The following is a 14689-nucleotide window of genomic DNA, read 5'->3' as shown; positions in this document are numbered from 1 at the left end:
AGCTCCCTCCACCTCTTCCAACCTGATTTACTGCGCGGCTGTGCGGCTTTGACAGGCCTGATGAGCGGGGCCGCTGAGCATGCGGGTGGCCAGTTGGAAAAACACGGGAAGCCCGGGAGTGGAGGGAGGCCGGCCTCCTGGTGGGCTCTGAGTCACACAGGTCAGCGGGGCTGGTCTCAGCCTGTCACCCTCAGCTGTCTCTCTGTGTTGCACAGCAGAGCCGGGGCTCAGAGATGGGAACTGCGATTTACAAGCTCTCGGGCAAAATCAACTTTCAGGTGAAGAAAACTCACATACCCGGTAGGTTACCCTCGCTTCCGACAGCCTGATGGCAAGCGGGCCACAGGGAGGAGAGAATCTCCACGTTGGTTCAGTGTTTGTGCCTTTGAGGCTCTAGAAGGACCCAGCTGGCCTTCGGGGCCGGGAGAAAGTTCGGCCGGGCCTGCTGTTTGGGTTTCTTGTCAGCTGAGCTCGTTTGGAAGCCAGTTCACAAGGAAGCCTTATTTCTTGTAGGCAAATGTGCTTTCAGGTTTTGCATGAGTGAAACGAAGGATGGAGACCACAGACCCTGCCGCTCCTTCCAGCACAGGACAGCTCGAAGGTTGAATTTTCCGTAACAGATGGAACACTGACTCCAGCGTTATTTTGACCAGTTATAAATATCAAAGACATGTGTTTTGCAGTTCAGCTTCTTCCTAAAAGGACTCAGGGACTTCCAGGCTTTAGTTCTCGGCTCCCAAGTCTTTCTTGAGAAGCAACAGAAAATGCATGCAGGCTTGCAGTGCTGGAAGGACTGTGGGAGGTGGCCAGGTACAGCGACACACCTGTCAATGCATGGGAGAGCCTGGGGTTTCCTATAGCTTCAGAAAGTGGCTAGAGCCCTGGACGGTTTGCTCGGTGGTTAGAGCACCAGCCCTCGTTCAGAAAGGACACGGGTTCGATTTCCAGTAAAGGGCACGTACCTCGGGTGCAGGTTCAATCCCTGGCCCTGGTTGGGATGCATGCGGGAGGCAACCGATCAATGTGTCTCTCTCACCTTAATGTCTCTCTCTCTCTCTCTCCCTACTCCCTCCCATCCATTTTCTCTAAAAATCAATGAAAAAAATATCCTCAGGTGGGGATTAAAAAAAAGTGGCTAGCTCTTATCAACAAAATCGAAATGAGGATTTAACAGAAGTTAAATATTAAGTAAAAGAGGGGGAGCTCCACTTTTTTCTTGCCAGTGGCTGATAGATTACCCATCCCAAGGCTAAAGACCTGTGCAAGGTTGGGAGTGAGGAGGAGTGGCTCATACGTGTGTGTGTGTGTGTGTGTGTGTGTGTGTGTGTGTGTAAGAAGGGCTGGAATGGATTTAAAGAGGAATCCTACCTGGTTTTGCCACAACTGTCTTGTTTCTTGGCATGAGCAGCAAGATGCTCCCGTTCACACTAAGCCGTGAGAAATGTTGCCAGGGCAGCGTGTCTGCCACATCACCCAAATATCTTATTACTGTTATCTAGAGGCTTAAAAAAACAACAACAATAAGTAGTTGTATTTCTGACCATTACCATATCTCATCATATCTAAGACACCTTCAATTGTGACATCATTTTATGTCCCATGCTGTCAGTTTCACCACGACATGCCACTCGTAAGATATATGCCCGCTTTAGAGATGTTTATATGTAAAAAAAAGAAAAAAGTGTCTTTTAGTATAGATAAAATTTAGTAGATACCCTTCCAAAGTTCCATTTAGTCTTATAATTCGGTGCTTCCTCACAGGAGTATTCCCAGCCTATTAAAACCTCATTTACAATAAAGGGATAAGACTTTCCTGAGGCCTGGCCTTTGCTTTCCCTTCTTTCACGTGCATTTTTAACAGAAGGAAAGAGTGGGCCTGCTGTAGGCTTGACATTGTCGAGCTAGAGATTAAAATTAATTATGAATGAGAAACAAAAATGCATCAAAAGAGAAAGTGCTTCCTAATGTCAGCAGTGAATTAATTCCCTCTTAGGACGGCGCCGACTGGGTCGCAGCTCTCCAGGTCAGTCTGTCTGCGTTGGGTTTATCACCCCAGAGGCAGATGTAAATAATAAAAGTGTCGGTGTAGTTCCCAGATAAGCTCCCGGGGAGCTTAAAAATAAACAAACAAACAAATAAATAAATAAAAGATGGTGCACGGTCTTGAAAGAGGAAAACTGCAGGATAAGGAATTGGAATATATCATGTACCCCGTTCTGCTTTGAATTAGGTACGGGAGTCTGTGGGATGCCAGCCCCAGTCCCGTCAGGGGCTTGGCTGGGACTGACGGCGAGCGGGCGGGCGGAGAGCTCAGCGCCCGCCTTCCTCTCGGCGCCTGCCCGCGCTCACGGGGTCATCAGACGCGCCCTGCTGCTCGCTGCTTTGCTGCTTTGCTCTCCGTAGGCAGGGCCTGCTTCCATCCGTCTCGATTCCCCCACTGCCCGGTGAAACTTCTGGAAGGAATGGCCTGCGCCCCAGGTCCCCACTCCCTAGCGCCCATTCACTTCAGGCCCATCTCTCTCTATTCCGACTTCCTAACGGCCAAATCCCTAAGTTTTGTCCTGTGCTTGTCACCTTGACTTCTCGGTGACATCGACAGAGCTGACCTGACCGTTTCCCTGAAACTTTCTCCCGTCTTGCCTTCCTCCCCACGCTCTCTGGGTTTCGCGTCTCACTCTCCTCCCGGTGCCCCCCTTCCTCTGAGCACGCTTTCTATGTCAGGGAGCTTTCCCTGTCATACTTCTCACTGTAACAGGAGCAGCTGCTGCTTTGTACGGGTTCCCATTCTAGAACATTCTAGGACATAACATGTGGCATCATTTAGGGCTCACGCGAGCTCTGAGAGGCCCCGTTATCCCCTCTGCTCACAGATGGAAACGAGGGTCAGAGTGGACTAGAAACCTGTGCAAGCCTCACAGAGAGTAAGAGTTGGTTCAGACGGACCAACAAACCACGCTCTTCCCGGCTCTCTCAGACTGTCCCAGTCACGCCCGGCTCTCCCGGTGCAACCCGACGGCTAAATGACTCTCACTCTGCAACTCGTCTCAGCCCCCCACCCCGAACTCCAGACCCCCACACCCCGTGGCTTACTGGACACCCTCTCTCACAGGTCCACGGACACCCGAATCTCAAGCCGCCCAGAGCTCGTTCATCGTTTCTCCCCATGTTCCTGCCTCAGGAAGGGCCTCGCCCGGGAGGCACGGCGGTGTCCTCTCTCCCCAGATCCAGATCGTAACGGTACTGGTTAGCTTAGTCCGTCCGGGCTGCTGTAACAAAGCGCCACAGACCGGGGGCCTAAACAACAGAGATGTGTTTTCTCCCAGTTCTGGAGGCTAAAAGTCCAAGATCGAGGTGTCAGCAGGGCTGGTTTCTCCTGAGGCCTCTTATTGGCTTGTAGATGCCCACCTTCTCACGGCGTCCTCACATGGCCGCCCCGCGGTCTGTGTGTTGTCTGTGTCCCAATAGCCTCTTTTTATAAGGATGACAGTCATATTCGCTTAGGGCCCACCCATATGAGCTCCTTTTATCTTAATTACCTCTTTAAGGCACTATCTCCAAATAGATAGTCACATTTTGAGGTACTGGGGGTTAGGACTTCAAGATATGAATTTGAGGGGGACAGAATTCATCCCATAACACTAGCTTTTTCTCTAACATTTTACTTTCCATCTTCATCTGCATACGTCGGAGGTACACGTTCAATATTTTTTTCCTTTATTGACAGCAGTGTGGTTTCCAAAATGTTTAGGGACTTGACTATAGAGATTGTATTCATTATTAGTGAAGCACACGAAGTGAGTTTTTAATCCATTTCCCGTGAATCTTGCCCATTCCCCCATCGTCTCAAGATGATGACCACATGGACTGCTTTATCCTTGGCTAGAATAAGAACCTCATGTAGAGCCCCCCACTCCCAATTTTCCTCCAGGGTTCTTCTTGCTCAGACACTACTTTAATTGGTACAATTACTTCATAATGAGGCCTCTTAAATATTTCATAATCTAAGATTCCCCTTGAACTTGTTCCATTACTAGACTACTGTTTAGAGAATTCTATTTGCTGAATAGAGTTGTAGAAGTTTTTATCTATGTGTTGTAATGTGGCTATTGTTGTAAGAGCTCTTTAAAAAAATATTTATAGCCCAGCCGGGTGTGGCTCAGCAGTTGAGCATCAACCTGGGATCCAGGCGATCAGGGTTCAATTCCCGGTCAGGGCACATGCCTGGGCTGCGGGCTTGATCAATGACTCTCTCTCATCATTGATGTTTCTATCTCTCTCTCTCCCTCTCCTTTCCTCTCTCTGAAATCAATAAAGATATATTTAAAAATATATATATTTACATAGTTTGGCCGTCCCTCAAGAAATTAAACATAGAGTTACCGTATGACCCAGCAATTCCACTCCTGGGACTAGAAACAACCCAATGTCCATCAACTGATGAGTAGATAAACAAAATGCGGCACTTCCAGGCGATGGAATATTATTCAACAATGAAAAGGAATGAAATTCTGATACACACTAAAACAAGGATGAGCCTTGAAAACACTTTGCTGAGTGAAAAGAGCCAAACCCAAAAAGCCACATATTGTATGATTTCATTTCTATGAAATGTTCAGAACAGGCAAATCCACAGAGAGAGAAAGTGGTTGCCATGGGGATAGAGGAAAAAGTAGGTGGGGAGCGACTGCTACCAGGTCAGGGATTTGTTTGTGGGATTGTGGGAATGTTCTGGAATTTGCTAGCGGTGATGGTTCCACAACATTATGTATATACTAAAAAACAACTAACATTACTCTTTAAAACGGTGAATTTTATGTTATGCAAATTTTACCTCAATTAGAAAATTGCAAAGAAAAATTTTTACAGTAGCCTAATTTCCTGTCTTTGTGAAGAATATTCACTGATATTGTTTGAATTTCAGAGAAGGCCAAGACAGCCTGGTGTGAATGGCTCAGAATATTGTGGTGCAGCAACGGGCCTTTCAGAAAGGCATTCTATTACCCCGGGGCCCATCTCCCTCTGCCTGTCCGATGGAGGGAGACCCATGTAACGTCTAACCAGGGACCCCATCCGCTTTCTCTTTCAGAGGGTAAATATATATGCCATCCTTACTGCCGGGACCTGGTGCATCTGGACTTTCCACAACATGGGAAATTACCAAACTGCATGCCCACTTGTGAAGTGAGACTTTCCAGCAAAAAGCCCACTCAGGTAGGTGCTCTTCGGTGCTTGCGAGCTCTGGGTTTGGGGCCGCGCCGGCACCCCCCGCCAGTAGAGCGGTCTCTTCGCCTCACGGTTTCCCTGCATCTTCACAGGCCCGCGCTCTTTCCTGCCGTCACCCCTTTCCCGGGGCCTGTGACATCGAAGCTTAGTTATGCTACGGGTCATGGTCTTAGAAATAACACGATAGAATGATTCAGTAGTTAATCCAACGATTTGGAATAAAATTCGAGGCTTTACTCTTTATGAGTACATGTCCCCATTCAGGCCGTGGTCTTCTTCACAGGCGTACTCACGGCTGCTGAAAGCAGATGTGAAATTTGAACATGTGTGTTGGTTGTCTCTTCGCCTGATAAAGGACCTCAGCATGAACTCCCCCCAGGGGATCCATCCACCTTTCATGGGTTCTGTTACACTAAGGATTTCCAGCCAGCAGGTTGCTCGCTGCTTCCAATGTATCTTCAGGCTGGCTTTTGCCAGCACCCTGTCCTCACTGTTTCCCCTGGTTGGATGAACTTTTCAGAAGGAAAGCGGTGCCTACCACTGGCAGCGATGCCCATTTCTCTGCAAATTTGACGATTTCTAGCACCTTCTCTCCTGGCACGTCAAGAGTTTTCTTTAAAAGTCAGTTGTTGTTTTCAGAAGGTTGGGGACACTTGCGTTAAGTGACCTTCGGCGTCTTGTCAATCTCTGGGTGCTCATTGGCGTGCCTGACCAGGAATTACCAAAGTCAGGCAGCAACATCCGTCTTTCCTTCTTACGTGAGTGAAACTGTTACTCAGTCTGGGGCCACGAGGCTGATTTCCCGCCTGCTCCCTGACCAACGCTCAGTACAAACTGGTGGCCTTGTACTAACAAAGTTAACTCTCGATCAGGACAGTGAGAACTGTTGTAAAGAGTTTGCTCGGCGTGTGGTTCACATCTGCTGAGTCCCCGCTGAGCTGGGCTACGCTGGGCAGGGGCACAGGGAGCCGTGGGGACTCTGTAACGGGCACAGAGATCAGCTCTGTGGCTGGCTGGTGCCTTCGCGGTGAGCAGTGACTGGTGTGAAGTTTCACCTGGAGCCGGCTGGGGCTCCTGCCGAGCTGTACCGGCCTCACAACTAACTTAGGAAATGCCTTCATCTCAGGAAGAAAAGCTTGGATTAGGGCTGCAGTTTGTCATTTAATAGGATGACTGTGGAGCGAGCGGAGAAGATAATAAAGATCATGAGAAGCTCTAGGGAGAACAGATATATGCTTGCTTGGCTTGAGCAAGTGTAGAGTTCAAGTGTAAGGTTTACACAAATGGTTTAGGAAGTGTCTCAAAAGGTACCTGAACTACTGTTGATGCTTGAATAATTTATGTTTTTTATAGAGATTTTTAAAAAGTAGCCCTGGCTGGTGTGGCTCACTGAAGGGTCGTGGGTTCAATTGTGGTCAACGGCACGTACCCGGCTTGCCGGTTCGATCCCTGACCCCGGTGGGAGCACATGCGGGAGGCAACCAGTCAATGTGTCTCTCTCACATCAGTGGGTTTTTTTCTCTCTTTCTCCCCCCTCTCTCCTTCCCTCCCTTCCCTTCTCCCTTCCTCTCTCTGAAGTCCATAAACACATATTTTAAAAATAAAAATAAATAAATAAAGACAGTAAATGATAAATGCAGTGGTTCTAACATCATTAACAGGATTCTGAGTCTTGGCAATATCTCAGGTCTCGGGGCATTAACCTTTGGGAAGTGTGTATCCGCTGATTATGTTTCACGAGCTCTCTGTGTGATTACAATCGGCAGTGCTGCTGGCTTCGCCGCTGATAGAAGGCTGAACTTCAGGTTTCAGTAACAGAATTTCCTAGAAGCTGCAGAACCTGACCAAGAACCAAGAACACAATTCTCTCACACTTATTTGGCTGCTGTGTTGTGATTGTGGCGAGGACTCTGAAAGACTGCTGGAGAGCACTTTTCAAAAACATTTAGTTATTTATCAACTTTAGATTTTAATGAAACCTGGCATTCGGTTTCTAAATTCAATACCATGAAGATTATAAAACTCGAATCTGACTTTTCAGATCAAATTGCTTTTGTGTTGCATATAGTTTTGGGATTATGAAAGTAAAGCATAATTACTATAGAAATTTTGGAAGATGTAAAAAATTTTAAGGAAAGCATTAAAATTGCCTACAATCCACTAGTCAGAGATAATCACTCTTACTGTTTTAGCATCTTTCACTTCTTTTTTTTCTTCAGTGTTTATTATCTATATATTTCTTTGTGAAATTGGACTCATTAGATAGATACATAGATACCCAGATGGAAAGAGAGACCTATCTTCACTCTCTGTTGCAATGTGACCATTTTCCCTGTCACTCTATATTCTTTGAAAACAACCTCTAAGCTATAATAATAGTTCATTGTATGGCTCTGTCATACTTGATTTAATAATTCTGTTTCTTTTGGTGCTCTTTCTTACTATTATAAATAAAGCTGCAATAACATCTTTGTATAAAAATCTTTTTCCACACTCCTGTTTATTTCCATAATACAGATTCCTGAAGAATTACTTGGTCTAGAGCTTTAATGGCTCTTAATACATATTGTCAAATTCTTCAATGGAAAGTGTGCACCAATTTCTACCCTCCCCAGCAGCCCTTATGCAGGCTTATCCTAAGCAGTATAAATTCTCCTGTAGTCTCCTGCATAATGTATTCCATTTTAAAATCTTTTTTTTTTTTTTTTTTAAATGCTTAATCCCTTAAGACTTGGTAGGTGAGGTGGGGAAATGTGTGAGTAGTTTGGTCTCTTCCAATTTTTGAAAACTGTAATTAGTGAAGTTAGGATTCAGAGATGCAGGTGATTTTGGGACCTTCCCCAACCTTGTCTTTTTTGGAAGGGCCTTGTCCTCATGAGACTGAGGGTGGGTCCTTTTCCAAAGCAGGAAAAGAAAGGGCAGGTGAGTGAACCAGCAGCGAAGGGGAGTGCAAAAGCCACCGCCACCTGCTCCTGACCGAGGCAAGGGTGGGACAGGGGGGTGAAAGCTGCCAGAAGAGATGGAGGAAAGCAGCCCCAATTTTTAATATCTGAGGGGTTTAACTAGTTGTGAGGGTGATTGTTTGTTCTCCCCCCACCTCCAGATCCCACAAGCCGCAGGGTCATGCTGAAAGTCATCCTGCGCTTTGCTTCCTTTGTTTCAGCAGGTGCAAAGGACACACTCAGATTCTTCGTTGCTCCCCATATAGCAGCAACGGTTAGGTTCGGCCACATGAAATTTCATTCTCGTAGGTCAGAAATGGTTAAACACGGGCTAATTTTTATAAGGATCGAGCTCAAACATACTTAGGGACTTATCCTTAGTCACTGCGAGTTAATGTGAACGCTTTCTGATGGGGCCCCTGTAGCACGTGCTCCTGCTCTTTGGCTGAGCCCCGGGCGCTCAGCAGCGGGGAGCCTTCCCTTCCCGGGCTCCAGGACACTGGTCCCCATGGTTGGACCAGGCAGGATAATCGGTTTTGTTTGTGCCAGGAAAGCCACCAGAGGGCGCCCTAGCATTGATTATTGTGTATTTGTATGTCAGCCACAGATTCCAGTTGAAAAACAGTAAATAAATATATAAAGATTGTTAGTATTTATTGAGCATTTACTGGACAGAAGCAGGCTTAGACACATAACCATATCATTATCATTTTTATTGTTAATATTAAGTTTCTGTGTGCTCTCCACATATTTCATTTCACGCTTACCACAATTCCGTCGTTACTTTTTATTTTTACAGATGAGGAAATTTGAGGCTTACAGAGGTTAAGTGATTTTACAAATGAGAAAAATAAAACAGATTTTATCTACAGACTCAGCCCTCCGCTAAAGTTCTCTTTCCTTCCCTCCCTTTTTTTTCTCTTCTCCTAGTAGGAATCGAAAGGAGATATACTCTTGCTTAAAAAGAAAAAGAGCTGAAGCTAATGTCCATAAAGTCAGTAAACTTCCCAGTCCTGCCCGCCTGATGCGAAGGCAACACCAGGTCCTGCCTCCCCCAGCCCTGCTCCCACCCCTTTCTCCGTCTACTACACTCGTTTCCCCCTCAAGCTTGCCCTGGATGACTATCTGACCTTGCTTTCATCTGTATTCAGATTCAGAGGGGTGGGGGCAGACAAGAGAAGGTCAGGAATCTCCATAGCCCCTGGAAGGTGACAGCTATAGTCTCTAGCACTCTACAGTATAGACACAAGCTACCTGCACACAGCGGGTAAGCAAGGAGCTACAGGCACACAGCCACCACTAGCTGGGTGGCCTGAGTTGTCATTTAATCTCAGCCATAAAGTCTGTGTAGCAAATTCAGCGTCTTAGAGTTATTGTGGATTTAATCAGACGATGCATAGAAAAGTACTTAGCCCAGTGCTTGGCAGGAAACGATTCCCTTCGTGTTAGCTATATTACTGTATTCTTTACTTCTCCCAACAGCCATATAAGGTAGGCAGTTAGCACAGAATCGGGCTTGGACCCTGATTTGTTTGAGTTCCCGAGAGGCCAAGAGACTTGCCCACATCTAGTATTACAACTACAAAATATTTTCAGAAATGTTTTCAGTTTTTCTGTAGGCGAGCTTAGAGATACTATTTTCAAATAGAGTCCAAGATGCACGCAGCACTGTGACCCACCTCACGCAGTGCCAGGGGCCCCCCAACAGCCATCAGCAACCACCTGGTGTTGGTAACTCAAGGAACCAACATCACTGCCGCACCCCCTCCCCTAATATAGGGAAGCCTTGAAGTTGATTTTGTTTAAATATTGTAATGTGGCTGCAAACAATTAACATTTTCTTTATGCTTTGTGTTTAAAAGTATGGGGGTGAATATAACTTTGGGGGCTGGGAGACATGGCTGGAAGGGGGAGGGAGAAAGAGAAACAGTGTGGTGGGACCTTGCAGAATTGAGGCTCGGAGGACCTTGGGCAAGAGATTTGTACCCTGGGCTTTGTTGTTCTTGTTTCCAAAACGAGCCACTTGAATTCTACTTTTAAAGTCCTGTGACTCTGTGATTATTGTGTTTCTACCATTACCCGCCCATCTTTCACATTTTCTTGAATATCATACAATGAGTTATATTCTCAGTACCAACTTTGAAGTTCTGAAAGTTGTCAGCTTTTTCTTTCCAGTCATTAATGTTTCCTTAAAAGGCTGGCTCAGTAATTATACTAGGTTCAGTCATTACCTAGTAAGTCCTTTTGTAGATTAAACTGATTTAGCAACAAATGGGGAGCCAACTGCTCTATGTCTAGGTGCTCCTCCTTCTGGGCACAGAACTAGTGGGCAACTCAGATGGACCTGGGCGATTAAACATTCCTGACATCGGGCCGCGGAGAGCTGAAAGGGCGGTGTTTCCAAAAACTGTGCTGAAAATTACTGCTAAGAGATCTGAAATTTTTAGTAAAAATTATAGGAAAATAGATGCTTCACGGTAATATGTCCTTTGCAAGAAGAAACATCATTTGGAATCAAAAAATCAACCAATGAGATTCAACAAGTGTTTCCTGCATCTCCACTCTGTGAGGCACTGAGGACTCCTACCCATCCCTGCCTTCAGGGAGCTCACAGTCCAGGGAGCAATCTCATCTAAAGTAACCACTCTCTCCCCCCACCCTCTCTATCACATTGACCTGTTTTAGTGACTTTAAGACATTTCATTCAGCCCAGCCGGGCTTGGCTCAGCGGTTGAGCACCGGCCTAGGATCCAGGAGATCGCAGTTCGATTCCTGGTCGGGACACATGCCCGGGTTGCGGGCTCGATCCCCAGTTGGGGGCGTGCAGGAGGCAGCCAATCAATGACTCTCTCTCATCATTGATGTTTCTCTCTCTCTCTCTCTCTCTCTTCCTCCCTCTCTCTGAAATCAATAAGGATATATATAAAAAAGACACTTCATTCAGGAAATACTCATTGAGTGCCAATCTTGTGAATAAAATAGGCAAAAATCCCTGCCTTTGTGGGAGACAAGACCATAAACAATAAACAAAATACGTAATTAAATGATACAGTATGATAAATGCTCTAGGGGAAAAGGTGTGAAAAGAGTAAGGGAATCTGGATTGCCAAGGGGTGGTGGTTTTAAAATTTTTAGTGTCGTCAGGGTAGGTCTCCTTGAGAAGGTGACATCTGAGAAAGACTTGAAGGTGAGGAGTGAGCCATACAGATAACTAGGGAAAGAGCATCCAAGACACAGAAGCAGCTCATGCAAAGGCCCTGGGCAGGAGTGTGCCTGGCATGCTGGGAGCCGGTGTGGCCGGAGCAGGATGAGGAGGGAAGGGAAGACGCGTGGGGTGGTCACGATGCTGTGATCATATGGCCCACTCTACAGATTTTGATTTTTACTCTGGGTGAAATGGAGAGATATCACTTGCTTTTGAATAGAGAGTGACACGTTCTAACTGCTCTTTTAAAAGGATTGGGGGTTACTGGGAATGAACTATCAAGAGGCAAGGATCAAGGACACTCACTAGGAGGTTACTGTGGAAACCCAAGTTCCGAGCTGATGAGCGACTGGAAAGATGGGGTTTCCGTAGGCCGAGATGGGGAAGGCTGAGGGTGTGGAAGGCTGAGGGTGCAGCGAATTTGGTGGCAGGAGACGACAAGCACAGTTTTGCACATGTTGACTTGAGATGTTTATTTGACCCACGCGTGAGAATGAGACGTAAGTCGTTGAGTGTAAGTCTGTCCCCTCCCACTGGCCCCTGCGCACTGACAGAAGAGAGTGGTCTCTTTCCTCTCTGTATCCTCAGGGTGTGGCACACAGGAGAGACTCAGTTACTGTTTGTTGGATGAATGAATCATAAATTTTGGTATAATACCATGTATTTGAAAACTGGAAGGGTCTGGCTCTTAAATTTTTAAACAAGACATTTATACCTCTTAGGAAACTCTTGGATGGAACTGTATCTTTGTTATATCGACAAAGGTCTGCGTCTTGGAGGAGATTAATGACACTTTTGGGTATATTTCTGTGTTCGTTTGGATCCTCAAAGAAGCAGAAGCCAAGGCAGGATTAGATAGGCGAGAGGATTGCTGTAGGGCCATCGTGAAGGGTGAAGAGAGGGAGCCAGAGGGAGAGACTGGCAGCAATGCACACCTGAGCCCCGCAGAGGAGGGGCGAGGAAAGAGGCTGGGCAGGGAGAGTGGGATGCAGGAGCATGGTGTTGGGGGGGAGCCCCTGAGGGTATTAAAAAATGGGCTAAAACAAATCCTGGCATTCGTCACAATATGGATGAGCCTGGATGACTTGTTAGGTGAAATGAGCCAGACACAGAAAGGCAAATAGTACATAATACTATGTATATGAGGACTGTAAAATAGTCAAACTCATAGAAGCGGAGAGTGGAATGGTGGCTGCCCTGGCCTGGGAGGCCGGGGAAATGGGGAGGTATTAGCCAAAAAGTATAACGTTTCAGTTATATAAGATGACTATGTCCTGGGATCTACCATACAGCTTAGTGTCTACTAATAATACTGTATTATATACTTAAAAATTTGCTAAAAGGATATATTTTATGTTAAGTCTTCTTATCACAAAATAATAATGATGATGATGATGATAAAAAGGATGGGAGGAAACTTTTAGGAGGGATAGGTATGTTTATGACATAGATGGGTATGTCTGTGGTGGTGGCTTCATGGGTACATACTTATCTCCAATTCCATCAGGCAGCGTACATTAAATATGCACAGCTTTTTATGTGTCAATAATACCTCAATAACGTGATTTTTAAAAGAATTAAAAGAGTGGAAACTTGAAAGATACGTTCGCTAAAGGAGTCTGCATCTGCAAGAAGGGCCTCATTTGTCCCCTCTCCTTGCTCAGTCCTGGCTGGAAGCGGCCTGCAGGAAGCGTGGCCCTGAGCGAGCGCAGGGTGCACCCAGGTCTGCAGCCGGGCCCTCAGTCGCCCTGCTCCACGGCAGGGGTCCGAATCGGGCATCTTCATTGCTGCCGCAGTCCACCCCTGCATCGCACAAGTTTGCTTCTCCATGCGGGTTTTGGGAGCAGCAACTTCATGGTTCCCATGGACCCCTCTTCCTGAGGGGAAACTTAGAAGAGGAAGGTTAATGGGACACGACAGCCCCCATAGCTGTGCTTGGTCTTGGGGACGTCACTGGTACTCATTCTCTCCTGCCTGCCCTGTAACTTCCCTCACCCTCAGTGGCTTACTTTGTGGTGTGACTCAAACTATCATTCCTGGAGACGGTTCCCCAGGGGGTCCTTGGGAACGGTGATAAGTGGGGCCCCTCCTGCTTTCACCCCTTGGCTCCAGACCCATCTATTCTTTCTCCGGGGACACAGCACTACATGACGTCTCTGATTTAATGCATGTTCCTCACCCTGAAGGATGGCACTCTCTGCTTGCAGTGTTGGTTATGCCCTTTGGAAGGCCTCGCTGTTGCATCTGGCTGCTCTGGGTGGTGTGATGCATGGCATGGCCAGTGGATGTCATGGTCAGGCCTGCTCCCGCACCTCCTTTGTTGTGAAGTGGGCCCCCTGGTCGGACTCTGTGTTGTGTGGGATTCCATGCCTGTGGATCAGGCAAGAAGGTAGAAGACCCCCGCTAGTGATGCTGGCTGGGGCTCGGTGGGCAGAAAGGCAAACACTACTTGGAGCAGATACCTATTCTTTTGAGGGTGAACCACTGACCTTCAGGATGGAAGGTGCCCAATGTAGTAGACTTGCCAAAAGGTGGCCAGTTGTCCTCCTCAAAGAGTAGCACCAGATTAAGGGCTCGGCCTTGGTCTCTCTTGCTGATTGTTGAACGTTCAAAGGCATCAGCAACTAGGTCAGCCTTGATCAGTGGGAGTTCATGCTGTTGGACCCATGCACAGACTCCCTGTCTGCCACCAGGGCCACTCTGCTCATGGGCCCAATGGATCATTTGGGGGCTGGCTGATTGTGAAGGTTCACTAGTGTCACCTGGCTAAGTCACTTTGTCTGAATGGTTGATCAGTACCTCTTCTGTGAGAGACACTCTCTGGTGGTTGTTAACACATGACACAAAACTATACTCCATGCCCAATCCCATACATCCAGGCACAAACCTGGACTAGCCCTCGACCAGCCAGCTGGGCCACTGGCCACGGTTCAGGCATTTGTATACGTTCGGGCCACTCTTTCCACACAAGGTGAAAATCCAGGGGCACTGCTCACACTTCTGCCCTCAGGAAAGCTCTCCCCTCTCCGATATCTTTCAGGGCCACTCCTGAATGTGGCTGTGATGCAGCCACCATCCATTTTCATTTACAGCCACTAACGGAGCCAACCCATCTATAAATCAAGCTCAGGCCTTTTTCTCTTCCTCCTTCAGCTGGTTGTACTAGATGCCACCCCTCCCCCATAGCCATATGTCCAAGGTAAAACTGCTAGGTGACATGGGTCTGGTGGCAGGGCCTCTGGCTCATGCAGCATATTTATGTCCTCTAGTCTTGCTTGGACTCAATGCTGGATGTACCATTTCCCTCTTACAACTGACA

General features: G+C 47.0%; 1 protein-coding gene across 1 annotated transcript in view; it reads left to right on the top strand.

Annotated features, from left to right (window-relative positions):
- The first annotated feature begins 221 nt into the window (after positions 1 to 221).
- The window catches only part of RASSF3 (Ras association domain family member 3), a 126196-nt gene continuing 111728 nt past the window's right edge, over positions 222 to 14689 (top strand). The window contains exons 1-2 of the mRNA XM_081125885.1: positions 222 to 300; positions 5087 to 5211. Of these exons, the coding sequence (XP_080982011.1) occupies positions 234 to 300; positions 5087 to 5211 (192 nt within the window). The 5' untranslated portion in view covers positions 222 to 233. The remainder of the gene's footprint in view (positions 301 to 5086; positions 5212 to 14689) is intronic.

This window comes from Miniopterus schreibersii (assembly GCF_964146895.1).
Source record: "Miniopterus schreibersii genome assembly, chromosome: 2".
In the NCBI taxonomy this organism is placed as follows: domain Eukaryota; kingdom Metazoa; phylum Chordata; class Mammalia; order Chiroptera; family Miniopteridae; genus Miniopterus; species Miniopterus schreibersii.
The sequence above is the reverse complement of the archived record's forward strand: the minus strand, read 5'-3'. Positions and strand labels throughout refer to the sequence as shown.